Source organism: Rissa tridactyla, chromosome 1 (genome assembly GCF_028500815.1).
Source record: "Rissa tridactyla isolate bRisTri1 chromosome 1, bRisTri1.patW.cur.20221130, whole genome shotgun sequence".
NCBI classification, from domain to species: Eukaryota; Metazoa; Chordata; class Aves; order Charadriiformes; family Laridae; genus Rissa; species Rissa tridactyla.
In genome coordinates this window covers 157,841,138-157,868,928 of record NC_071466.1, presented here as the reverse complement: position 1 = coordinate 157,868,928, position 27,791 = coordinate 157,841,138, and the positions used below count along the sequence as shown (strand labels likewise).

Genomic DNA, 27,791 nt, shown 5'->3' with positions numbered 1-27,791 from the left:
AGGCCGGGAGCTGGGGCAGAGCCTGTCCCCGTCGGGGAGGTGGAGCCGTGGGGTACGAAGGGTCTAGTTGTGGAGTCCTACACAGTACAAAACTCAGCCAGCTTGGACGCATGCTTCAAGCATGTGATGTGGCCTTGACTTGCACATCTTCTGGGGGATTCACTTTTTCACACGCTCTGGGGGAAACCACAGTTTAGTTCAGACTCATGGCATGTTCCGCATTTTGGCTTTGGTTTAACCTGAAGCCATGGAGCATCTGTCAAGGTTCTTTCTATTTCCTTCAACTGCTCATATTTATCTGCCTTCCAAACCAACATTCAAGTGTACGGCCACCATTCTGAAACACAGACAAATACCTTCATACTCCTCTTCATCTCCTTGCAAGTTATATTTTGAGTCTTGTCTTGCCACGTTCAGTACACATTCCCTGTGGTGGGAGTGTAGTAAGTTAGAAGGTGAGTACTTTGCATGCCTTTAAAGATATTAGGAAGAGAGACAGAAATTTAATAAAAGGACATGGGACAGTGTACATTGGTGTAAGTACAGAAAAGTAATTACACAATTTATTCTACCACTGAGGCTGGTGGTACTCTACACGCTGTGCCTTTTGGCAGTGGCATATTGCTCACATTCTTAATGTGTAACTTGAACCTAATAAGTCACTGATACTTCATGATTACACTTGAGCACTTTTACAAAAAAAAGCCGTTCCCTTTTTGTATTGGCTAATACTTCTGTACTACTCTGAAAGAGAGATATTAGGTAATCTGTCTTTAATAATTTTGAGTGGCAGAAATTTTTGGCTGAAATAAAGGGTTTATGTCTTTTTAAGTTAGAGATATAAAAAATAATGAAACAGTATTTGATCTTTCAATATATACTTGTTTAAAACTTTTTGTTTAATTACCCCTCAGTATCAGGTATCTTTGTTATTTCCCTTGAAACAGAAAATTAAAAGAAATATTATCCAGGCATTATATCTAGTCTCTTTGGTGAATAAAGGGATTGCAGAAATGTATTGATGTTCACTGTATTTATAGAAGTAGAATTTGACGATTTTTTTTTTTGCAAGTAACATAGTATTTGGTTTTGGTTCCTTGTAGAGAGAGGATAGGAGTCACTTTATTTTACTGCATCCACATTTAAGTCACATTGTTGGAAAAATGTGTCATCCAGCATTCTGCAAAATCTCATTACACTAACTATAGTTTTGTAAGTAGTAAATAACTCACTCTTAAGTGAGAGTTGAGTACTTAAATTCTTCACATGACTTTTTGCAGTGCCTGGACATTATTCGGAGGGAAAGAAAAAGGCACGTCTTTGGCTCAAGCAGGTGGTAACTTACTGTTTGGCGATCACTAGAAAAGGCACTTTGTTGCTATATAAACATTTATTACAGCTCATGTGATGTTTCTTTATGCTTTTATTGTAGGAGGTAGTCAGTAACAACATATAATTTGAGCAGTGATGTTTAATTTGGTTTTGTCAGCAGCATTAGTATGTTGTTCTTCAAAAGATCATTAGGAGCTGCAAGGAGTAACTAATACAGGTTACTGACAAACTTGGGGGGAGGCATTTTATTTACTGGACTTGAGAACATTAGTGTGATATTTCAAAGAAGGTTGATGTATTTTGATTTATAGTGCTTTGGATAAATACTATTAAAACACTGGTGGTATAAAAGTACAAAATAACTATGGACTTTAATGTAGCTTCACTGAATTTCTGAGAGGAAAAATTAGATATGAGCCAGCCATGTGAGCTCGCAGCCCAGAAGGCCAACAGTATCCTGGGCTGCATCAAAAGAAGTGTGGCCAGCAGGTCGAGGGTGGTGATTCTACCCCTCTACTCCTCTCTGTTGACACCCCACCTGGAGTACTGTGTCCAGCTCTGGAGCCCTCAGCACAGGAAGGACATGGACCTGTTGGTGCAGGTCCAGAGGAGTGCCACAAAAATGATCAGAGGAACACCCATCCTGTAAGGACAGGCTGAGAGAGCTGGGGTCGTTCAGCCTGGAGAAGAGAAGGCTCCAGGAAGACCTTATTGCAGCCTTTCAGTACTTAAAGGGGGCTTAAAAGAAAGATAGGGACAGACTTTTTAGCAGGGCCTGTTGCACTAGGAGAAAGGGTAATGGTTTTAAACTAAAAGAGGGTAGATTTAGATTAGATATTAAGGAAGAAATTCTGAGGATGATGAGGCACTGGAACAGGTTGCCCAGGGAAGTTGTGGATGCCCATCCCTGGAAGTGTTCAAGGCCAGGCTGGATGGGGCTTTGAGCAACCTGGTCAAGTGGGAGGTGTCCTTGGCCATGGCAGGGGGCTGGAACTAGATGATCTTTAAGGTCCCTTCCAACCCAAACCATTCTATGATTCTGTGATTTAACAAAGTGGTTGTATTACTTCCTATATGTTTAAAACATTGATATAAATTCATGCTTGTCAGTGCAATATCATATTAGAATTATTACAAACACAGATATGTGAAGATGTGCAAATAATAACATCCATGTCAGTAATTTGAAAACATATGAAGGTACAGGAAATATTCATGGAAGAGACCTAAAATAGGCTATGCTGGTGGTACTCGTATCCCCACTTTTCTTCTATTTTATTCACAATCTAGTTTCCATGGATTTTATATTTATTATATTTGGCTGTTTCCTTTATCACATTAAATTCTGAGGAAAGTCAGGTAATTTCAATTAGCTAAGGTGCATAAAGAGATCTGTGCAAAGTGTCATGTTAGAAGCTCATTGTTTTGTTATGTCACCTACATAGCACTCTTCAGTTTTTAAAATACTGTGTCCTAGAATAAATTTTGCCTTGGCATCTCCAGTTTCAGAACACTTATATATACTGATTTTTAAATCCATCTCTTTCCTATCCCACTCCGCTGACTGCCCATAACTGTATTTTGATCCCCCCCCAAATGTACTCATTACTCGAATGAGCTCCTGCTGCCTTGTGAGCGCGTACTCCATGGGCTTTTTCAGCTGATGGTGAGAAGTTTATTTATTTGTTATTGACAGGCATTCTCTTTAGAACAGAAATCACAGGTAGCTAAAAACAATTTCGGGGTAAGGGCTGGTTTGAAAGCTCAGGGATTGAAGCAACAGTGGGGCAATCACATTTTCTAGACACAGAAGCATCTCGCTTTGAGCGTTGACAGAATATTGAATAGTACCTTCTAAATCGAGACAGATTACTTTCACATTTCTCTGGTATTTGTATCTGTCACATCTAGACCATTTTTTATGGTGGATCCATTCTTGTATTTAAACAGTGGAGACTGGGGGTTTCTGGACTTGCTTGTAAATGGTCCTAGTTTCCTCTGAGAGAAGCTGACAGGCACTGCAATAGTTTGTCTTGTAACAGCATGATCCTGATACTGATTTGCTGCAATTCTCCCCCTGTTATACTTCATGCACTTAAACTGCTTGCTGTCTGAGAGGTCCACAAGCACCGCTTGCTGTGCTCTTGCAAACAATTCTTGAGAAAACAGCGTGTTTGGGCAAGAAGCAGACATCGAAGTGATCTCTAGCCAGAAAGATTTAGATTGTAGTAGTCGAGTAAGTCAAAGAAGGTAGATGGAAGTTCAGAATATGTGCTATCTGTCTGTTTTTATATTGCTTATAAACAGCAACATAAATAAATTGTAAAAAAATTTGTTTACAAGAAAGCTGATCAAAAATAAGGGTGTGGAGAAGCAGCACATCTTAATTTAGGCAGATTTTGAAAGAGATCTAAAAAAATTTAAAAAGTGCTGGCTGCAGTGTATAATCTGAAGTCATTTGTTATGAACTGATCTGGAACATGAAAGACCTACTTCTAAGTAGGTTGAAGACTCCCCCTCCCCAAATATGTTGGTCTTTAATATCTCTGCAGGGTGTTCAGACAGATTCTATGCAGAATAGTTACAGTAGCTCTAACTTCCCTGATTTTGTAGAGAACTTGCTGGAAGATGGAAGAACAAGCGGGATGAGAACATGACAGTAATGAAAGTAGAGAACATGAAGTTATGCAGTTCAGTTACTTCTTGAAATCCTGTATTTTGCTACACACAAGCACTAGGAAAAAAAGCAGCCTTAATCCGTTAATGGAATGCTTAATTTTTTTTTATTAACACCTGTCAATCTTTTAGGAAACTCTACAGAAAAGCCAAGTGATTTTTGTCCTACATCACGTGTATTTTTTAAAGATGAATAAAGGGTACCTCCCAAGCTTGCTTTGGCTGTCATACACAGGCATTCAAAACCCTAAATAAAATTGAAAAATTTACAATTTCATTCTAGCCTGTTACTTCACTGTTTTCCTAGCACTTTTGCCCTTTCTTTAAACATGAAAGTGTTTCCAGCATAGAATAAAAAACCTAAAAATCTGTGAAAAGATTACATTTAGAATTTAAAAGCATAAGGTCTGCAGATTTTGCACTCAGAGATTACTTGTTGGATTTATTTATATGTAACCAGACCTGGATAGCCAGGAAGCTCCACTATAACGACATACCCTTTTGAATTCACAGACTTACAATTGCTCATAAGCAGAACTACATCTTCCCAGGGAATGAAGTGAGAGAGAAGAGGAAGAATTTGTTGCTTGTAAAGAGAAATGCAATGTATGGTGAAATAAGGAAAGGAGGGTGTGACAGCTGTGCAGCAGCTGGGGACCACTATGGTAAAGCTGGTCTTGGCTGGAAAGAAGGAAACAGTTGCCAGCCACAGGTTGTGCCAGAAGGACATTTGCAGGTGGAATCAAACACACAACCTGTAACTTCTGCAGATGAAGGGTTCAAGCTGGTTTGTAGGATCTCTTCCCTTCCTCTTTGGTCACATGCCAAATGTCTGTAACCTCCTCTCAGTAACAGTAGCATGTGTAAACTATTCTCACTTCTGACATGAAGTTCAGAATGGCAATAATAACAACTTACAATATCTGTGAAGTCTTATGCTGTGAGGCATTCATAGCATTATGTTAACATTTCTGTCAGGTAATGTGATTTAGTTGTAAAGTAGTTGTCAGGTGTTACTGTTCAAGAGAAAAGATGATTTATTTTGCTCGGTTTGTTTTGGTTTCCTCTATAGTTAGCTACATGATAATATCTAACCAAACGCCTAACCAAAATATAGATGAAGATTTCTCAGCTGTCAAAAAGAGTGGGCAAGTCAAAAATATTGACGAGTCCCTTAAGAACAAAGAGAGGTAACTACTGAGTTGAAATTGTGTAGTTTTCTCTCCAAAAAAGGACAGAAGCTTCCTGGGGTGCAGGACAAATTCGGATCAATATCTCCCGATAATGCTGAGATCTGAGAAGTTTTATTCCAGAATTCCTAGAGAAGATTAGCTCTCAAAATGTATATTTTTAACTCCTCTACTCTCTATTTTCACTTTCTTTTCAGGTGATGTTTTTCAAAAGAAAGGGTTTAGTGGGAGAAACCTTTGTTTCTGTAGACCAATGTGGGCTATGAAGGGCAAGAAAGAGACTGTTCAGCTGCAGATGAACCATTCTGCAGTAGCTTTGTTCTCCCTCACTCTAAATGAGGTAGTCAACATACTGAAGCAGGTAGTGGGAGAATTTCGCTGTAGCATTTTAATAATTTTGGCACTACACTTTTAGAGAAGCACATTTTTAGGGAAAAGGCAATCATTCAAAGCAAAATGGTAGCTTTTTCTGTGGCCTTGCCATCTGAGAGAAGTACCTTCAGTTTTCTTAGTAGAACACAGTAACAGACGCTAAGTTGCTTGCTGAAGAGGAAAAAGAAGTAATGAAATTAATGACCTTGAATCCAATTAGGATGTAAAAGGATTAAAAGACTTAGAGTCTAAATTGAGAGAATTTGATCAATCCTAGGAAAAGCTATCAAAAATATATTTTTCTCAACACCAGAAGTGGCTAACGATGTGCTATTTTCAACACAAAACCTCCTGGAAATGGGGAATACCCACTGCTGAAAAATCAGATCCTATTTTCATATGTTAAACTAGATTTCGCAGAACAATTTACAGATGTTGGTTTGTCTGCCTTTACTGCAGCATATTGCTAAATATGGGGCATTCAACTATTCCTTCCTGTTTATACAGTGCTTTGCACATTGCTGGCTGCATTACTGTTTGCTCCTTTCGTAAACTTCCTTCTTTTGTGTCTGGTCGCAGTTGACACCCAGGTCTAACAAGGCCACAGAGAGCAGCTACATGTGCTTCAGTGTAATACTGCAAAATCTTTTTATGTTGGAACTGTTTGTTTCAAGCCGATGCAAATGTAACAAACAGACTTACTTAGTAAAATGTAATTTTACAAAACCTAAATATTTTGTCCAATTTTATCTTTTCAGTTTTAACAAACTCTTTTTTTCTATCCTTTCTAGGCCTTTGCCAACGTCCTTCATAGTTCTTTTATATCAAAGGCTTGTGCCTTGCTCTGGTAAGACCACAAATAATATGGAACAAAGGCAGAAGGATTGTTCTTGTTCAGTAAAAGTGCAGTGAAATCAGAATCCAGGGTTCAGTGGGAGGTGGGAATTGGTGCCATAGACAGCAGTGGCCAGAGCCTGCCCATTAGAGCCCACCTGAGTGGGTTGCTCCATCTTATAGGGCCACCCGCCACCACCCTGCTGGAGAAGACCCCTTTGGTCCTTCTCCTTGGGTGGGCCCTAGGGGATTCAGGTTGTTCCTTGGAGGCTCGTGGAGCACGAATTCAAAGTCTAGTTTTCCTGGGGATAACAGAGTAATTCACTGTAGTTGTAGGGTACATGAAAATAAAGGAATCATGATGAATTCTTATCATATTCTGAAATAAGATAGGCATGAAACAAATATGAAGAACAACAGTTATAGGGCTTTCTAAAAAGACCTTGTAGTAATTATTTCCACTCTACTCTCTTTGTATTTTCTTAAGCATTTTTAGGCATTTAAAGTATATTTCCAAGCAACAAAGGAAATTGTTCTTCCTAAAGAGGTCCTTTATTTCATTCTTCTATTTGGTACTGTGATCCCTACCAGGTGACTGAGAGCTAACTAACCAAAATTAAATCCTCTTCTGATGTTCTGAGTCTCCATCTTACCACTGTCATGTAAAAAGTACATGCCATTTAGTATAGCCACAAAAATCTTCTTGACCTCTGCTCATCACTAAAGGCACCTCCATTTTTTTCCACCAGGTGTGCTGCTGAGTGGATTTAAAAGACTACCCTGCCCATCCGAACCATCAAATCCATACAGTCTGTTCACTGTGCTATTACAACTTGGTAGGATTAACAAAAGAAACATAAATTCCAGCACTATTATGTCACAATGACATCAGTGTATGAAAGGCCCTGTGTTTTTAGTGTTAAAATACAGAATAATACAATTTTACTCTTTAGAATAATCAAACATTTCAGAGAACCAGACTTTACTCTGAGAAATTCTGTTCTGTCCTGTCCTGTCCTGTCCTGTCCTGTTCTATTCTATTCTATTCTATTCTATTCTATTCTATTCTATTCTATTCTATTCTGTTCTAGTCAAGTGACAGTTGAATATTAAGGATAATGAAGTCTAACTGTATATTTTTCCAAAAGCATGATGAAATTTAATACTTAAAAAATAAGATTTTACTTATATAACATATAATTTTAATACACATTATATATATTAAATCATGGCTTGGGGAGACTTTTCATCCACTCTATTAAGGACTTTGGGAACAGACATACAGATATGATTTGGTATGAAGGCCACAATCTATTTAAATTGTTATTGCCTATTGCTAGGAGCATATCCCTTTAAAAAGCAAGGACTCGCTATAAAAACAAACAAACAAACAAACATACAAACAAACAAAAACCAAAGAAAAAATGCCAGATTCTGCACCTGGAACAGAGTAACACCAGGCACAAGTATAAATTGGGAGAGGGGTGGCTGGAAAGCAGCCCTGCAGAAAGGGATCTGGGGGTGCTGGTGGGCAGCAGGCTCAATAGGAGCCAGCAGTGTGCCCTGGTAGCCAAGAGGGCAAACAGCATCCTGGGGTGCATCAAAAACAGCATCACCAGCCGGTCAAAAGAGGTGATTATCCCACTGTATTCAGCATTGGTGCAGCCGCACCTTGAGTTCTGTGTGCAGTTCTCAGCCCCACAATTTAAGAAGGATGTGAAGGTCCTTGAATGCGCCTAGAGGAGGGCAACAAAGCTGGTGAAAGGCCTGGAAGGAATGTCCTATGAGGAACAGCTAAGGACTTTGGGCTTGTCTAGTTTGGAGAAAAGGAGGCTGAGGGACAACCTTACTGCTCTCTACAGCTTCCTGAGGAGGAGAAGTCGGGAGGGACGTGCTGATCTCTTCTCCCTGGGATCCAGTGGTAGGACGCATGGGAATGGTTCAAAGCCGTGCCAGGGCAGGTTCTGACAGGACATTAAGAAGCATTTCTTTACCGAGAGGGTGATCAAACACTGGAACAGGCTTCCTAGAGAGGTGGCCGATGCCCCAAGCCTCTCAGTGTTTAAGAGGCATTTGGACAATGCCCTTAAAAACATGCTTTAACTTGGTCAGCCCTGAAGTAGTCAGACTGTTGGACTATATGATTGTTGTACATCCCTTCCCATTAAAATATTCTATTCTATTCTATTCTATTCTATTCTATTCTATTCTATTCTATTCTGGCCTGGCCTGGCCTGGCCTGGCCTGGCCTAATATGCTGCAGCCTAACTTCCTGATTAGCTTAACTCATTTCTTAATGGATCTTCATTCCTTCTTCTACAGAAGACAGAGCAGTTGACATTCTGTAGAAGAAGTGGACCAGGCCAAGCTGCCAGCTAATTTAATCACATTGACATTGTACACCTATCAGCAAAGTTTCAAAAGTTTTCTTCTGGCTTTCTCCAGGCGTTTGTTATTTTAGTTTGAAGGGCTCAGAAAATATGGCGTCTTTTGGAGTAAAATGTTGGCAAGTATTATGCTTTGAAAATTGATTTCAGTGCTGGGTTCACATGCTGCAGCAGCCTCATCTAGGTGCTCACTTTCAGAGATTTTCAAAATGCCATTTTGCCAATCCTTTGCTCTCCAGTCATTGCTTTTTCTTCTGTTTCTAAGATATTAATGTTTTCCTTTTTTCTTTAATAATACTTAATATTTATCAGCCGTGCTATTCAGCTTATTTTAAATATCCTTTCTAGTATCTGCACAAATAGAAAAGAAGTGGAAAGAGTAGGATGACTGGTTGCTGTTCAAGAGATAAGAAACTGTTTTTCCCTGTATTGAAATGGGGCCAGTAGAGAAATGGGGTCTGAAGCAAAACAAAGGATTCTATATTCTATCAACAAAATTGTCAAGTAAGAAATCATAAGTGTTCCTTGCATACCTATCCAGAGGGTTAGGAGCTGAATACCTGAGGATTTTCAAAACCAGTGACACACTGAAGAACCGAGCACGATTTTCAAATTTCCACTTCGGCTGCACTACTGAGTGAAAACTCTCACTGGCTGCATATAATCAGATTGCATTCACTTGTGAGGCTAAAATTCCCGCAGATTGATTTAAAGATAATTCTTACAAGGCATAGCATCAGGGACCAACATCATCTCCCAGAAACTGACACCGTGATCACGTATATCCAATCTCTGTTTTAGAGGTAATGTTAGTGGGATTGAGTCTTATCAAAGGCTAAGATCTCTATAAATGGCAAGTCAAAATGAGATTATTTTTTGAAGGTTTGAATACTGCCCAGTGACCGTCTTACTGTTATGTTCTGAATGACTAATTTTGATCTAATTATTTTATTTGATAGATAGTGGTACTATCAAATTCACTTCACTGTACTGAGACACTCATTCCAGTATGCCTAAGGCTACTGCTTTAAATAGGATTTCAGAAGCATAGATATGAACATTGAGATATACTTTTTTGGTGGGAGACGAGAGAAGTCCTACAAAGCCCTATTGTCTCCCATTTTCTTTCCACAGAAAGTGACAATGTGTCCCTTCAAAATGCTGACAAGCACAGCAGCCTGCTTTGACTGCTGTTTGGGTCCCAGCCCTCTCCAAAGTCCTCTGTTGGCTCCTAGGGGCACAGAAGATATGTAACTTCTTAGAGGAGCTGGCCCTTAAAGTATGCATATATAGTAAATGGACATGCAAGTTTAGCAGAGAAACCTTTGAAGGGGCTTTGGCAGGGAAGAAACGGGCCAGAGCTGTATAGAGGGGCTGTAGGTGCCTGTTGGTGGGACAGCACGTGTGTCCGGCTTCCAAAATGTCATGCTGCAACTCACCTAGTTTAAACCCAGGTGCCACAGACCATGTTAGTTGTGAAGACCTGGCAACGCCGCTTTCACTGTGACTAACAATGCACATGCTTCTCACCAGGAGCTCATGTAACCTGCCCCGAAGCCCACAATGGCAAGTCCTCACTGTTACTCATCTTCTGCTAAACAGGACAAAGCTGCCCTGGACACTTACACATGCCATTTTTGCACTATTTCAATGGTAGGTATTGACAACCAAGGAAAAATTAGGAGGATTTCTGGATGATGTTTATGCTAATAAAACTGCCTTTATTACTTTTTTTTTTTCCTTAAGTGTTACTGGAAAGAGACTGTTTAGACCAGATGCACAAAGGTAATTATGGAGCATGCATTTAGGCAGTTGTCTAGATTGCCACTAAAATTGATAGGAATTTAGGCACTTTTGTAGCAGCTTTTGAGGACTTTAATTCTTCTGAGCATGTGCACTACAAGACTGAGTGGTGAAGTAATTGGCTGCTCTTTTCTTCACTCCATCCTTCAGTACATGGGGCGAACCTGTTCACAGCTGTGTAGAAGAAATTCTAGTATTTTTACAAAAGTCCTTAGAAGATCTCCTGTGAATAGGGCAGGAATAGAAATGATGGATGCCTAATTACAATAAGGAAATATCAACTGGCCCCTGCCTCTGCTACAAAATTCTTCTACGATGATAGCCAGGTCACTTCAAAGAAACTTTCCACAGGTAAGTCATTACCTCTGTGTTCTTTTACTTTTGCTTGCCTGACTTGAGACACCTCTGAATGCCCAGAAGTTCTGAACATTCACAAATGCAAACAAAGTCCCTAAGAGTGAACTGGTTTGCTCCTGTACTGTGAAAAATCAGTCCTGAAGTGGAAGCAGGCATCAAACTTCATGAATTTTGTCTTTGCCTTTGTCCTCGGTAATATTTGCTTCACAGAGGTGCTACAAGATTAATTCACGTTTGTGAAACAGACTGTACAGTGACGAACACTGGAAGCCTATGAGGACGTTAATTCTCTTTGCTTTAGAGCAAGATTCAAGGAGTGTGCAGTGAATATTATTCTTGGCTAACAGAGAAGCTTGAGATGCTAGGTTGATTGTTTCTGGTCTTCTGCCTCAACAAAAGGTATTTACATTATTGCCTCAGGTATTTAGCTCTTCTCCCTTCCCAGTAAATTAGAATGCAAAAGATTTGGAAAGAGTATTCCACAATACTTTAGCTTTTCTAAGGAAGGAAGAGTGTGAGCAGTCAATTGCTGTTTTACCAGGATAGCCATGAAGAAGAACAGCAGCAACTCCTGTCTTCCTCAAGCCTTTGAACATTGCAGGATATCTCCAGTCCCGTTTAAAAGAAGTAGTTATTACTTTCCTTTTGAAATTGCTTTTGCCCCCTCTTGGAAATGAAGGTCTAACTGTAGTAAGAAAAACATCTCAAATTCAGAATGCTTTCTGAGATTGAAGAGATAGAAAATGTTGGTGAAGGCAACTTGCAGAAAATCAGGACCATGATAAAGTGTGTTTATAATTATTTGACTGCTTATTTAGATTACTTCATATTCTACAGAAGGCATGCCCAGTGCTGCTACGTGCAGCTTCAAGTTAATACAAATAGAAGTACAGTTAAGTAGATTATTCCAAGAGCCCAGTGGTTTACATGGATAGTGATTTGGCAAAGCCCTTAAGTATACATTTGATTATAATAGCAGCATGTAATTTTTAGATATCCTGACACCTAGTGGAATTTATTGCTCCAAGCAGAATATCTGGCTTCATCTGCCCGTACAGTGACTGGGGAAATGAAGGAAGTTAAGTATCCCATTCTTGGATACAATAGCAAGATACTCCCCTGGGCAGCTGCCTAAGCAATGCATTAGAAAAAATGTGAAAAAAGACTGGCCTGAGCCCAGCCCCTTTCAGAGACATGCTTACAAAGTCGGTTGTAAAGTGATGCAGGGTCCCTGATTTGGGTTCTGGTTTTGAGCTTTGGAAGATTTTCTAGTGACAGACGTAGAAGGATCTGAGCAACTTGGATTCTGAGTTTCTCAAAAGGGATTTGAATCTGCATCTACTATGTGTACTCTCTAACTTGCAATTAATTAGCAAGCGGATGGTGACCTTGTGTTCATCCATGTTGCACTAAATAATTAAACCTTCGATGGACTGAGGATGGCAACAGTGTATGAACCCATGGCAAACTAGGAATATAGGGGAACATCTGGAGTAGAGTCCTGTCTCCTGTCACAAGCTGGCTGAGCTCTCTCTTAAGGCTTGATAGGTATTCCTACTATTCCTATTTCAAATATATTCCAGAACCTGTTTTTCCTCTTCTATTTTTTTTTTGGTTTGTTTTGGGTTTTTTTTGTTTGTTTGTTTTAACCTGGTGACAGTATTGTGTTTAGTTTAAATAAGTTTCTGATCGTCATTCCTGTGATGTGAACAAGCCAAAATCTTTCAGTGTCTTCTCAGAAGGCAGGATCTGGTTGTTCCTTTTCATGTATCTGTTTCAGTTTAAGTGTTATTATAAACAGTTGTTTTTATATATATATAATATAACTGTTGTTATAAACAGTTATTTAACTGTTAACAGTTTAATATCTATTCCTTGAACATGAGTATTGCACAAGCAAGGACAGATATAGTCCTACCATGATTTGTACAGTAGCTTTTAACATCTCTGTATCTTCTGGAATACTTTGGCTGATACCTTACAAAGTCATATAAATATTATATGAATTGTAATGGCTTTATCACATTGGTATTATATGGAAGTAATTATTAGTCTTTATAAATTTATCATCCCACACTTTGCACTAATTATTAATCCAGGCCTTGAAGTCATTCAGTTTTCCCTTACTGATTTTCTGCTTTACTTTGGTGTTATGTCTCTCAGCTTCGTAACTTCAGCACATTTTAGCCTGTTTCTGCATTTGCACTGGATTGTTCACCAGAACTAATGTTTTTGTTTTCATAATCTGCATACACGCTATACCTCAGCTCTCAATGAAAACCTCACTCAGCTGACTCACAATACCAGACCATCACTAGTATTGCAGCCACAATGCTGTAGGCGGTGGCAAAGAGACGCTGCCATTCAGTAATAATAGCTCAATAATAATAGCGCAGCACTTCGGCAGGAGGTGCAGGTGAGGGAAGTACCAGCAAGTATCTAAAGATTATATTCCTCCAGGGCAGTACTTTGGCACATTGGTGAGAACTTGTGAAGGGAGAAGACTGCATGTGTTGGGAGAAAATGCGGGCTGCACAGAAGAGGTGACAAAAGCTTCGCTAGAGCCTTCTGTGTGCCAAGACTGGAGGGCTGGGTTGTCATGAAAGGCCAAGTAAGTATAATCACGCCGATAACACAGGGTAAGGAGGTGGAATGGCCCCTGCGGAAAAGGAAAACACTGTGACACCAAAAAGGTAAGCAGAAGTAGGGCTCAGCGGATTGGGAGAGCTGTGCCAAAGAGCCATGCGCTCTTGGGCACTTCAAGAAGTACAGCCAGGTGCAGTCCTCTCACACCACAACTGTGTAAATATACTAGGACAGACTTCTGGAAACGGCCAGGCATTGTTACTTTACACAGGGAAAAATAAGAACACGAGGGTGATGTTTGTTACTCAGAAAAGTCACTGTAGTGGGTTGTAAGAAATACTTAGAAGACCTTTCAATGCAGGGATAAAGGACTACAGAGATGGGTGCTACTGTCCCTGGCCTCACGAGAGCCAATGACGCCACATTACTTCACTCTGGTAACCACAAGTGCCTCTGCCTGACCAAACTTTTGACGGTGGTGATACCAGCAGTGTCCTATGTAGGTGGCTGAACTTCATGGCAGAAACCAGCCTGATCCAGATTAAGGACTTGCAGAGTCTGCTGTCAGCTCGTGGCCTCTAACTAGTTTCTTTTTATTGTGTTTTTGCCTTACGAACAGTTCTTGAAGAACACCATGAATGGCCTGGTGGTTCCCCTGTCATGAACCCATCCTCGCACTTCATTTCTGTGCCAAAACATGCGTGGAAGTGCTTAAATGAAATCTCAGCACATATCTCCACTGTATCTTTATGATATCCAAGAGTCCTCCCGATCCCTCTTAGCTGGGGAAAGCAAATGTGTGTGTGTGGAACCAGGACAGGACAGTGCAGCTCCGCTGGCTGCAGTCGGAGAGGTGTGGGAAAATTGTAGTGCGGGTCCGTAATTTCAGGATCACCCTTCACACATCAAAACGCCCGAATTCTGTCCCACGGCCGGCAGCTCCGCTGCCCCCAGCGCCGTGAGGGAGGGGAGCGCCCCTCGCAGCGGCGGGCAGCGGAGAGGAGCCCGACGGACGGCGGCGCGGCGGGATGCCGGTGCCCGCCCCCTCCCCTTCCCGCTCCCGCCTCCTCCCGCCCGTTCCCTCGTTGCCGCCAGGCGGCGCCGCGAGGCCGCCGGAAGCGGGGCGGGCGCTGAGGGCGGCGGGACCCGCCCGCTCGCCCGCCCCGGCGCAGGGTAGGGCGGTGAGGCGGGCCGGGCCGCGCCGCTCAGCGCAGGGCCGCGCCGCGCCGGGGGAGGAGGCGGCGGCCGCCGGCGGGCCATGCTGCTAAAGCTCCTGCAGCGCCAGACCTATACCTGCCTGTCGCACAGGTATGGGCCCTGCCTCTGCCTCGGGGGGCTCGTCCTCTTGATCGTCTCCGCCCTGCAGTTCGGGGAGGTCAGTACGGCACCGCGCCGGCGTGGCCTGGCTGCCCCCCTTCCCTTCCCCTCCCTCCCTCCCTTCCCCCGGGCAGCCCCGGCCGTGCCGGCGGGGAGAGGCGCCCGGCCCAGTGTGGTTCGGGGCTTTTTTGTCCCCCCTTTCGGGAGCCGGGTGGTTGTCACGTCCTGTCAGCAGCGACTTCCTTCAGCAAGCGGCTTAGGCGTGAATGCCGATCATATATATATATGCGTGTGTCTATATATATGCGTGTGTATGTATAAAGACATAAGGGAGAGAAGGTGCTTCACGGTGTTGGTGCTCCCCTTCAGCTCCGGGGTATCAACAATCGGGGCTGAGGACCGTCCTGAAGCGGCCCCGCGTTCCCGGCGTGCGGAGGGGCTCCGGCCCGGGTCCTGGCGCGGCCGTCGGGGCTTGGTCCCGGCCCTCCCCGGGGGGCGGCCGCCGCGCTCGTCGGGCGCGTAAATCGCGCCCCGCGGGGAACAACGCCGTGGGTGACGCAAGCGTGACGTGTGACCCCGGGGGTCGTGAAGTGGTCTCTGACATCCTTGTCTGAGAGAGACCTGCGTGCTCCAGGAGCTCCTGTTCTCGTCTTGTGCAATCTTTTCCACTTCAGGTGATCTATTACTGCTGTATTTATTTATTTATTTATTTAACTTTATTTGACTGTTCTAAAGCCTGTGCTGATGTCACCTTCAAACGTCAACCTGGAGTGACAGAATCTTTCTCCCTTCCAGAGTTTCAGGAGTTAAATGTCACCTCTCCAACCTGCCTGCAGCTCAGTATAGGCTGCATTAAATTGCTTGCTGCTTACTACTCGGTTTGCCTATTATTATGTAAAAGGTGCAATATAACTTCTGCTTTCTCTAGATACGATTTTATATGGGTGTATAGTATATTGTAAAGTTTCATTTCATGTTACCCTATCTGTTGTGAAAGTCATCAATGAAAGAATCTGGAGGGGAAGAAAACAATCCTGCTTCAGTGTAGCGTTTGAGAATATTCAGGAAATTCAAGAAAGTATTTTTGTCAGTGTAAAAGGATGGCAGCGTTAAATACAGACAGACTGGTATTTCCTGATTCCTAAATTTCTCAAGACAAGTTCTTTTTACTTTTTTTTTTTTCTTCCCTGTTTTACTTTGAGTGCTTTCAGATACAGAAGAAATGAAGGGCTATAGAGTGTGATCTGAAACTCTGGAGTGTAGCACAATTAGAGCTTTATTTTGTGTAGCTGTACATCTTCATTGCATGAAGTACTTCGTCCCTCCTGTCTGGTAGTGTTCACAAGTTCCCGAAACACTTGATATTCATCAGTGAATTAATTAATTGTGTAGTACTTTTAGCCACCTTTTTGTACAAGATTGTCAGCTTGGACTGGTGTATTCCTCTTGGTGCTGTGAAACTTTGAGTATACTTTTGCCTTTCTTCAGAATGGAGATTTAAACTCAACTTTAGGATTCCTTGGAACTTTAATGGTTTTTTTAAAACACTTCAGAATTTGTCCAGGTTATGGCTGAATTCACTGATAATCAGTCAAAATTACGGCTCAGAATTATTTTCCTACCAAATCTTAGTTTGCTACTTCTAGCCCTTTTACAGCTCTTTGGAAAGCTTAGATACTATTTAGACAGTTAGCAAAGGCCTGTCAGATTCATGTAGGAGTAAACTTTCTAAATTACATGTTAAGAAAAAAGAAAAGTGACCAGAAATGTTTAAAAAAACCCAAACAAAACAGCAACAGAACGCCCACCATTTATGGAATGACTATACAGAAATACGGAAAAGCCTTTTTTTTTTTTTCACAGTGATGGTAAATGAACATGGTAAGAGATGTTTGCACGTGTTTTACTCTCTTATTATTTACAGTGGTGTGTTTTGGGAAGCAGCGGGAGTTTAAGGATTTAGGAGAATCTAGGCTTGTGAGAATGAATGCTATTAGACCTCTTCTGACAACTATAGTGGGAACAGAAAACACTTCTTCAGTACAGTCTGCAAGGCAGCACCTAATAAAAATATATATGACTGTTTTGAAAATGAAGCCAGAAATCTTTCTAGTAATTTATCAGGTGAACCGTTTTTAACAATCTGCGGGGAACTGTCAAGCAATAAAAAGTAGCGTGAGGCAACACTTATCAGACCCTGGTGTGTTTATAGTTCTGCTTTTCCCGCACCCCCAGAAAGCTGGGCAAAATTAGGTCTGCTTGCTTAGATTCATGCTAACATCAATATTAATGCTGGCATAAGAATGGATGGCTAAAGCAAACAGTTGGAGATTGGTAATGATGTCTTCACAGCCTCAAGGTGAAAACAAGCTTTATTTCAAGACAAAACTTGAGCTCAATGGAATAACAGTGCATTAAGCATGATGCAGGAGCATTTCTGCAAAAAACATATGGGGTGGCCAGGTCTAAGCCAATGCTGTAACCTATTTGTAAGATGGGCATTGAGTTTTAGGACAGTTTGGTTTTAAACCCGTCTTGTCCGTCCTTTTGTAGGTCTCTCAGCTTTGTTAGGTGTTTTATAACTGGAACATGCCAGAGCCACTGTTATCACCTGCCTGATACAGTATCCCCTAATAGAGGGTGTCTCTCCCCTTTCTTTAAAATTTTGTTCCCTTAGTGGTTTTATAATATCAGTGTGTAAAGGTGAAGCAGAGCGGCCTCCAGGCATTATTGCAACACAAATAATGCAACAGGAGGAAACAGTTACAGGAGAAAAAAAAAATGTCAGGTAGGAACAGATTAACTTTTTTCCTAAATGTGTGTCCAAAGAGAGCTGTCCCAGGTCTTTTTGGCAAAACGCTGGTTAACGTTTGTCTTCTGGAGAGCTGTATTATTCATCTGATAAATTACTCAAATACTTCTCTGTTTCTTCTAGAAGCAGATCAGTGTGTGTCAATTCAACATTATCAGTAGTGGGAAATGTTTCTTGTGGATGTCTGTCTGTGTGTGCTGTATTAAACTAGTGTATTTGGCAGAAGGACGTAATGACTTGTAGATGAAAAAGTGTAACACTTCCTGACTTTGGTGTTGAAGGGAGCAGGTTTCATGGTCACCTGGGAAATCATGGGTCCTTTGTGTAAGGGGAATTAACTGCTACAGATGTGATCTTGGTTACAAAGAGAGGGTTAGCAGCTTTGGCAGGAATGGGGGGGTGTGAGGGTGTGTTGCACGCGTCAGCAATAGTAAAATTTAAATCTAGGGAGAGTGGTGTAAAGTAAGTACTATGCTTTCCTGGTTTGTTTTTTTGTTTTCCTCTCCAGTGCATAAAGAACTGTACATATCCAGCTAAAACAAGACACAACCCCTTCATCTCTAAAGCAGCACAAGATGCTGCTGTAATTTTTAAGGTTAGACTTTTCACTGGAAAAGATAACATAGCAAGTTTATCTCAGAGTAGAGTCTAAATGTTTTGTATTATTTTTACCTCAAATTACTTTTGCTATATCAAACATAATAAGCCTTTTCAGCATTGAAAAGTCTGGGTTATTTTTCTTTTTTTCTCTTTAGAACCATGGTATCAGATACTTGTTACTAATGAAAATGTAACTATGTGCCTCTGTTAAGTGTGTGTGTATGTATATACGTACGTTTAAGAATAGAAACAGAATGTAAACTTGGAGCTTTCCAAAGTAAGAATGGGCTTGTGTTTGTTTTTCCATATAGCTAATTTATGAATGCGCCCAGGAATGGGGACGTCTGGCAAAGGGCATTTAAGTTCGGTGCAGCTTGACGTTTTAGCTAAGTGACCTTGATGGCTGGATGGAGGTGGGGAAGACAACCCTGCCTTCAGCTGTGTGTTCCCACCACTTCTCGTCTGCTCCAATAAGCAAGTAGAGGAAGACAGAGTGCTCTGGTTTTTGAAGGTTCATCTTTCTGTTGGTTTAGCTCCGTGACTTGGCTCACTGTACGTTGGGTGGACTCGTGTCAAGCTCAAGGGGAGTGGCAGAAGTGCAGGGGGGTGGAAGAAAGGCTGCAGCCCGTGGAAATACTTTGCTGTTGAGTTAGTCTGGCTGCAATGTAAGACGTCGCCTGTATTGGGAAAGAGCTATTGTGTTTTAAGTTTGTGGCCAGGTCAATTTGCATAATTTGATATGCTCTGGCCTGGCTGTTTGTTTGCAAAGCTCAGATTTCAGAGGTGTGTGTACTTCAATATGTCCTCTGTGAGAATAGAAAGGAAGATGAGCAAAATTATGCGAGGTGGTATGGGTTTCCTGTTTGTATTGAAATATATTTGTTTTAGGTCTCAGCTTTGGGAAAACGTCCCTGAATTTTTAAAGGATAAGAGCCAAGGGGGAGGTAACCTAAATGAATAGTAGCTTCAAAAGTGTGTCTGTAAAACGTGAAATCCTTTGTTGCAGAGAAAAAACAAAGTTTGTTTAAATCAAGTGTGCTTTTAAGTTCTGGGTCTGATTGCTGGCCCAGAGTAATTATAACTTAGTTTGGATTAAGGTCCGGTCAGTTGTGCATTAATGCATAGATCAGTTTGAATGAAGTTGATTGTGATTAAAAATTTCAAAAAGAGAAATTTAAGTGTCTAATTTTAGAAGGTGGTTACATCAAGTGGTGTTTTTGTTTGTTTGTTTGTTTGTTTTTTCTTTACAGGTTGTCTTGGAGTGGAGTAGAGACCAGTATCATGTTATGTTTGATTCATACAGAGACAATGTTGCTGGCAAATCGTTTCAGAATCGGTGAGCTTTACTTGCAGTTGACAGTATTGCACATTTTACTGTTCAATGAATTTTCAAAAATTTAAATCAAATATTCTAGAGAAAGTAACATACTGTTGAGTATGTTTTTAAACTTTTAAAGCTTTTAAAATGTACAAAGTGATTTTAGTGTGGTACAGCAAACGAGAGCCATCAGTGGTTGGGAAGCCATTAATAGTTGAGCAGGGTGAGGCTGAAGAGAGGAAAAGATGCACAAATTAGGATGTTATTGTAATGGTTTTAAACTGAAAGAGTGTAGGTTTAGATTAGATATTAGGAAGAAATTCTTTACTCTGAGGGTGGTGAGACACTGGAACAGGTTGCCCAGGGAAGTTGTGGATGCCCCATTCCTGGAAGTGTTCAAGGCCAGGCTGGATGGGGCTTTGAGCAACTTGGTCTAGTGGGAGGTGTCCCTGCCCATGGCAGGGGGATTGGAACTAGATGACCTTTGTGGTTTCTTCCAACTCTAACTGTTCTATGATTCTATGACTCTAAATCTGCAGCAAATTTAAACTTAGTGGTTTTAAAATTGTGAGTTAGTGCTTAATACCCCAGCTTGGAAGATGTTTGGCATTTGGAAGCTCTAGTTGTGTAACAGAGTTTACATTTTAAATGCATTTAATTGATCCAGTCTCTAACGAAACATCAAAATGGTGATAATGTTAACAATAAAGGGAGGACATGACATGTTTTCCATATTAAGATAGGAAAATATAAGTACTGTTCCTGTGCACTTAAAATTCCAACTTTCAGTGTTTTGAAAAGTTGTTTTTCATTTACCTTACATTTTCTGTGATGTCTCATGAGGGACGCTATTTAGCAGAGAAGTTGCAAAGTTAGTAAGAAGAAGCTTTTTAAAGCTGAGTGCATAGGAGAAGTCACAGCAAGTTGGAAACCAAGTCATATGGTTTGTTTCAGTTGTGTTAACTGCTACGTGACTTCTTGTGGTTTTGTTGTTCGTGTCTGAATAGTCATGGGGTCTGTTGCTCAGGAAGTCAGTGGACTGTGAATTGGTAGGTGGAAGAAGCTACTAAGGAGATATCATCTGACTCTTGAGTGTAGATACACTCAACTGGAACAAGAAACCCTGAAAGCAGATGCTTAATCTGCCTTGAGGTTTGCTGAATCATGGGACACTAGAAATGATTGGATCAGTTTGTCACGCTTTAGCTGGCGTGAAATAATTCTGTAAAAGTACATTGCATGGTGTTGTGAATCCTACACACTTTTATAGTCTCACCTCTTACCCCCTCCTCCATTTTCCAAAGGATGACAGATGAAAACATGGTGATATAGCTCATATGGATCATTAGCTTAATGTTTACATGTTTCTGCGGTACTGAAGTGAAAGCACGGTAGTTTGTTCCTGTCAGTACTAAAATGCCTGACTTTGTGATAATTAAGTGCTTTTATAAAATTGTCGAGTTTGTCCAAAACAAAATCGCAGATCTTACAGTTGTGATGTAGGTATAGTCAGTTCCCATTTCTGCAGTGTGTTTTCTTACTTCATTTTGGTTGTGTAAAGCACTCCTTAGCTAGTGTTCATTTCTGCGAGCTATTGGCTACCTGAGCAAAAGCTTAAGGTTTTCATGATGGGTGCTTAAGTTACTCCAGTTCACCCACATGCCTTTAATACTCTTATGTCAGGCGTGACAGGGAGTTTGCTGTGATATTTGTGTGCAGATACAAACTTCTTGTAAAAATTCGTACCAACCAAAAGTCTTTGCAGCGACATGCTCTTAGGCATCCACTAACTTTTAAAAGTCCCTTGTCAGGGATTCAGTTTGTTGTTATTATCAAACTTCACGAATGCACTGATGGACCCTGTCTTGCAGCATGCACTGTATCAATGGTGGTTTGATAGAATTTTTAAGGCTGATATCAATGCAACATGCAGGCTGTCACATGGTTTTTACATAAACTGAGGATCGTGGACTTCCAGTTTTGATCTTAGCTTACCCATTGATTTTAATAATTTCTTATTTTAGTGCTAGAGAAAAATATTCAGAATTGGAGAACAGGAAGCTTTTGGGTTTGGAAATTAAGCAGATCCACTGCTTAGTGGAGAGTAAAAGCTGCACGGCCTTTAGAAAATACTAATGGATCTTCAACTGAATGAAAGTAGTGTTACCTTCTAGGAGCTTTCCAGGAAACATCTCCGTTCTTGTTAAACGGTTGTGTTATAAACTTTTATAAAGAAAATCTCAGTGTAAAATGCAGACGAATTTGTGCATGTGGGCAAGCTCCTTATGATTAGAAACTCAGAAAGCTCTTCCTCCTGAGTAACATAAAAACAGTGGTGTTGCTGGCATCATTACTTACACCTATTGAATGCTGTTCTCTGCCCAACCAAGGAAGATTTCTTGTTGTGCCTTGAAGCTTAGCAATTGGTTTGGTTTCCTTTTCCCTCCTATCGAGTGTCCTTTGGCATCCCAGCTGTTGCACTTTCCAGGTAGTTGCATCAGCTGCTAAACTTCCTATGTACATTGTCCAGGCTCTTACACAGCTTGAGATAGTGGAGTAGAATTCCAGGGCTTTTTACCAAGTCGCTTCATCCAAACCCATTTTTGAAGATTTAGTTAGTTTTGGTTTGAAAATAAAAGGGAGAGAAGGAAACTAAATAATGGAGTTGCATGCATGAGAGTCTTGGACGAGAACTCTTATTTTATTTCTTTCCACCAGCAAATTCTGCATTTTGGAAAATGCTGAAGTGTGACCATGCCCTGGAAGAGCAAAATTAAATAATATTTAAAACACCAAAATATATATGGAAACAAAATGTGAAGGAACAATCCTCAGCTTTTAAAATGTACAAAGTGATTTTAGTGTGGTACAGCAAGCGAGAGCCATCAGTGGTTGGGGAGCCATTAATAGTTGAGCAGAGCGAGGCTGGAGAGAGGAAAAGATGCACAAATTAGGGAGCCAAGAGGTACTGGAGTGGGAATAGCAATGGAATAGTTGCGTTGCTGTTGGTGGGCAATTTCAGAGATGTAACAGGCAGGAGGGCTGGGAGGTTTGCAGTGGGGAGCTTAAGGGCATAATAGACTTAGAGTCATTCATAAAGAGGCTCAGCAAGGTTGGAGATCACCATATGGTAGCTTGGGAGCGATCCAAAGGCTGCTGTGCTCCTTCAGCAATGGTGAGACAATGGGGCTTTGTATTCTAGCAGTGATCTTGGCTGTGAGCACAGCTCTCGTGTGTAAACAAATGTCACAGGTATGGAAAATGCTTCTGGGCAGGTGCATAGAAGAGGCAGCATGTGACAGGTCCCCGTCTCCGGTCTGGGAGAGCTGGTGGCTCTGCCTTTGTCTTCAGGCAGGATCCTATTGATGTTTTTAGGTTTTCAAGTTAAAAAATGGGTATGTTTTTGAAAGAGGAAAATGTAAAGGATTATCCAAAACAAGCCTCATTAATTGTCTGGGAGTCTCCAAGGAAGCTTCCAAAGTCCATGTTCGCTGATATTAAAATCAGTAGCAAATAGGAAAATTGATGATTTTCTGCAGAAAGGTGTTACATAATTCCCACTTAGGCAGCTTATCTTGGGTTTAATTTGTTTGCCAGACTGGTGTTTGTGATGAAGACCAAATGCATAAATCCACATAAAGGAGGATGCAGCTATGGAATTTGAGGGAGAAAGTTTTTGATCTTTTCTGACCTTGAACAATTTGCAAAAGACTTTGCATAATAAAAATAGTGTTTGAAAAGGATCATGCAGAAGTCACTCTCCTGTTCCTTTTTAATTTTAAAGCAAAATGCCGCTACATGCTTTTCAAAATATAAACTCTTCATACTTTTTAAGAAGCCATGAAACCAACCACAAAGCTTTGGCAAAGACCAAAAACGTGAAATCTTAACAGTGTTACTGATCCTGTTTGGGAGCAATAAATTAATTTGTGTGTGATATTGCGGGGTTTTTTTTATTATGTTTGATAACGGCTACTTGCTCAAACAATGTATGCTGTAAAAATTCATTAAGAAAATTTATCGAGTATTTGAATAAATTTTAAGCAATTAGACTAGTGGATCTGTGAAGAGTTCACTTGCTTTAATAGCCTTTTTTACTAGTCTCTATTGCCGGTGGTAATGAAGACTGTTCATGAGAGAACTCTGCAGAGTGTTGCATGTCAGAGGTGAGAGACTTTCCGGGTGGTGCTGCTGGGGAAGGCAGGACATCCTCTTAGATGTTTAAACTCTCTCAGAATGACCCACCATTATCCTCTAAGTGTCCTAGCTCAGCAAGGATCAGTGATGAACTGAGTACAAAGTATTCCTGTCTATTGTGCTGTGACTAGCTCCTGGCTGCCCTTTTACTAAATTTTGTGCTTCGGTTATTGAATCTCGGCCAGTAGAAGGTGAAGCTGTGTAGAAGTTGTCTGCATGTAATACTGTGCAAGGGAAGGTGGAGGAGGTATGTATAAGGTCTGTCTCTTTTTGAATGTTTTTTTGAAGGATGCAGTCAGTGAGTGGGGAGGGAACTCCTTTCCTTGGAAACCTCATTGTGTGACCCCATGGATCTTAGCATTAGGGAAGTGCTCAATGTTTTCTAGGCCGTCTACAGTTTAGGAAGGTATTGAATAGCTTGACACTGGAACTTTTGAAAATAATAGTTGGGGTATCCTCCTGCTCTCTGGGACTGAGGTTCACCTGCAGCAGCAGCCTGGAGTACCCGTTGAAACAAAGCTGTGGGCATCAGAGAGGAGATTATCATAAATGAATAGAAAAAAAGGTACCCCAGCCCCTTTATTTTCTTCTGCCTTAGGTATGCTAGGAAACCAGTAACTGTCCAGAAAGAGCTTCAGGGTATTAAACTGTGTCAAGAATGAATTTGACTGCTATGTCTAGAGTCTAAATTCAGGTACCCTACTTAGGTTGTTGGTTTATGAAATGCTGTGTTACTAATATCTAAGAGCCATTCCTAAGATAGAACCTGGTCCTGCTGACATATTATTGGCTCTGTGCAACTAAATAACAGCAAGTATGATTTAAATCTTTATACTTTGTGCTGTCCTGCATAATGTAGTTGGTGAATTAAGGGTGTGCCTGGGTGCTAGTACTGATTTGAGAAATATTTTATGGGTTCGAAGGAGTTGGGTTATAGGTTAGTGTCAGTGAAATTTAGAGCATAAAGTTCAGATTTCATTTAGTTACTGAACTGTTATAGCCGCTTTATGTCCTTTTTGGTTTTAGGTCTGCTTTTTTGTCAAAGGCTTGTGTATAATTAAGAGATGATACATACAGCTAAAGAGAAGCTTCTTGCTTTGTCTTGTTTGCAGCTCAGACGCCAAGTATTTCTGTTGTTAGACAGAAATTGCTATCGTAGGATGCCACAAACACTTGCAATGTAATATTAAACAGCTCACGTAGCTTTCATTTGAATTATGTAGGCTTTGTTTACCCATGCCAATTGATGTGGTATACACCTGGGTGAACGGCACAGATGTTGAACTGATCAAAGAATTGCAACAGGTCAGAGAACAGATGGAGGAAGAACAGAAAATAATGAGGTAATAATCTTATGTATTTTTTCCCTTTTACTGACAGCAGCAATCTAATGCAGTACTAGCCCTCTTTGTTTTTTTCCCACGTTACTCAACATGAAAATTCAAAGCGTGTTTTCTCACTTCTTCGTTTGATTACTCTCAAAACCTTGTTTCAGTTCTACATTTAGCTATGAAGTACTGTCTAATCAGAAAACTGTTTAAGATACAAAGCATACTAATTTAAAGTAATTAAGGCTGTTTTGTTTTGAATTTGTTAAATGCCATTCAGAAAACTCTGCTTTGTGTATATCGTTTGTATTTATGTCTATAACTCAGTTTGTAAATAATACTAATAAAACTATATCTCAAATTTATAACCTCTTAACCTCTCTTCATCCTCTTCTTCCTCCTCACCTCCCCCTACAGTATTTCTTTTTATAATGGGCTTAATAAAATCTTAAGCATGTGTTTCTTAAGAAGGCTCTTAAAAAAGGCTCCTTTTGTAGTCTTCCTAACACCGAAAGTGAAAAAGAGGAAAATAATTTGTTCATATATTATAAAGGTATGAGTCAGCCTCCTAAGTAAGGAGGGAAAGACATGTATTGCTGCATTTGATGATTTAGATTGTGCTATACAGTTCTGCAGAATTACTGATCTAAGGCTTCAAACACAGGCAGCTGCAGACATCTTGGATTGTAACCATATCTTGTAACCATTGATTTAGTTCTTATTAAGCAGCTCTGTGGTCACGTGATCTGTTTTGGCTAGCAAATATGCTAAATGGAAGAATACATCTGTATTTTAAGGGTTGTAATAGTTTAACTCGCAATAATCTGAAATCCACAAGTGAGAGAATTGATCTGATTTTTTGGCATGTTATGACTTGCAATTTAGGTACCACTGACAATGTGATCACAAGTGAAATTCTGAATTTCTGTTTTGTTGCCTAAAAAATGAAAGTATTAGTAGGACTTTAAATCCATTAAGTTTAAATGTCTTAAACATAAACATGGTCTCTGCTCTGAAAAGCTTTCAAATTTATACTAATCTTTTCCTGGCAGTTCATATAGCAAATGTTAATGGTTTTAGCTTTGTTACCACTCCTCTGTTTTTCACTTTGTAAGATGGGAATCACAGCATATTGTTTTTTTCCATAACACTGATTTGGAAAGTTGATATCAAGCTTATAAGTTAGACTTATGTCCATGCCACATTCATTATCTAGAGGGACACCTGGTTCTCTCCCTTGTAGATAACTTTTTTCATGTACTTTGAAATCAGTTAACACTGTTATAAGAAGAGCTATTTCATGGGATCAAGATAACTGCAGAAGACAAAGGAAAGGATGTTATAAATTTTTGCTAATGAGTGTATATTTTGTATTGCATAGCAAAACTTAGTAAGTTGTAACTTTCTTGTTGAAATGCCTAAATTGAGCTAGTTGTGGTCCAGGTGCTTTATTCTTCGGTGGGGAGAGTAGCTTGATGGATGGTGGTTCTTTTTCTCTTGGTGTGTGTAGAAGGGTGTCCTTTTGTTATTCTTATGATTATTATTTAGCACCAGCTTTGCACTTCCTTTACATTAATCCTCATTAGCTTTTATGTGCATGTGGCAAATGCATGATAGACCTTATCAGAATATGTATATTAGGCAAAACAATCAAGTCAACCTAGTTGCCGGTCACTTCATCCTGGTTTCTTACCAGTGTTTTTCATATCAACAGCAGTTTCATTAAGTAATCTGATAATAACCCCTGAAAATCCTGTTAGCAAAAAGAGTTCTGCTGCCACAGCTGTTAGCACAACCAAGAATTTTTGAGCTACACTGCAGGAGGATGAGCAGAGAGGGGCACGTGTGTCAGCCTGTGCTTGCTTTGGCAAAGCCAATGGCAAGGCCTTGGCAGTTTTATAACTGGGTTATCGGTGCTTCCACAATGTGTCCCTGACTCAATTAACAATCTGAAAGTACACTAAGCTCCTTACTGTCAACTCAGTGTTATTTAATGTAGTTGTTTTAATTTTGTAATAGGGAAATCCTCGGAAAGAATGCAACAGAACCAACAAAGAAGAGGTAAGTTTTTGTGGTTTTGGGCATAAATCGGAATAAATGATACCCTACTCATTGTTAGCTGAAAGCAGATGCTCTTTCGGGAGGCTGTTTGGTTTCTATAGCCTGTGCATACTTTCCTTCTATGTCACTTCAAGAAAAATTGACAGTATAATAATGTATATGTTGAATAAAATTGATGTTATTGTGACATATATGAATGAGCTTTATAAAACGTGACGATTTCTGAAGTTCAGAAAGCATGTCCTTCGCACTAGTTAGGCATTGTTCCTGTTCTGAGTGTGGATTTTTAATGCATATGTACCTGGAGTTTTATAATTCAAAAGTGTAAATTTTTTCAATGTTGCTTTCACCTGCCGTCTGCATACATGGCACTGCAAGTAGTTGTCTGTGGAAGGTCTGAGCCTCTTGCGCCTCAGCTGCCAAGAAGCAGCAGGGCCTGGTCTGTCCCGTTCTTCATTGGGCTTGGTTGCTCTGCTATTTAGAGATCTTTATAAGGTCTCTTCTGTGGGCAAACTTTGAAATCTTGGAAACACTTGAAAAAACAGTTATGGGAATGAACTGTAACAGTCAGATATTGCCTTCTGCAGCAAAATAAGCATGCTCTTAGTAATTTCCCCCTGC

The 27,791-nt window shown here is 40.5% G+C and overlaps 1 protein-coding gene across 5 annotated transcripts in view; it reads left to right on the top strand.

Moving 5' to 3' along the window:
- Nucleotides 1–14,708: 14,708 nt before the first annotated feature.
- Nucleotides 14,709–27,791, top strand: part of GNPTAB (N-acetylglucosamine-1-phosphate transferase subunits alpha and beta) — a 46,406-nt gene continuing 33,323 nt past the window's right edge. For 2 of the 5 annotated variants that reach the window (XM_054217412.1, XM_054217420.1), the window contains exons 1-4: nucleotides 14,709–14,912; nucleotides 19,517–19,602; nucleotides 25,005–25,124; nucleotides 27,129–27,170. In XM_054217412.1, coding sequence (XP_054073387.1) covers nucleotides 14,796–14,912; nucleotides 19,517–19,602; nucleotides 25,005–25,124; nucleotides 27,129–27,170 — 365 coding nt within the window. In that variant the 5' untranslated portion in view covers nucleotides 14,709–14,795. Of the gene's footprint in view, nucleotides 14,913–18,314; nucleotides 18,819–19,516; nucleotides 19,603–25,004; nucleotides 25,125–27,128; nucleotides 27,171–27,791 lie in introns of those variants that run through there. The other 3 variants (XM_054217429.1, XM_054217438.1, XM_054217444.1) reach the window with 3 other exon arrangements.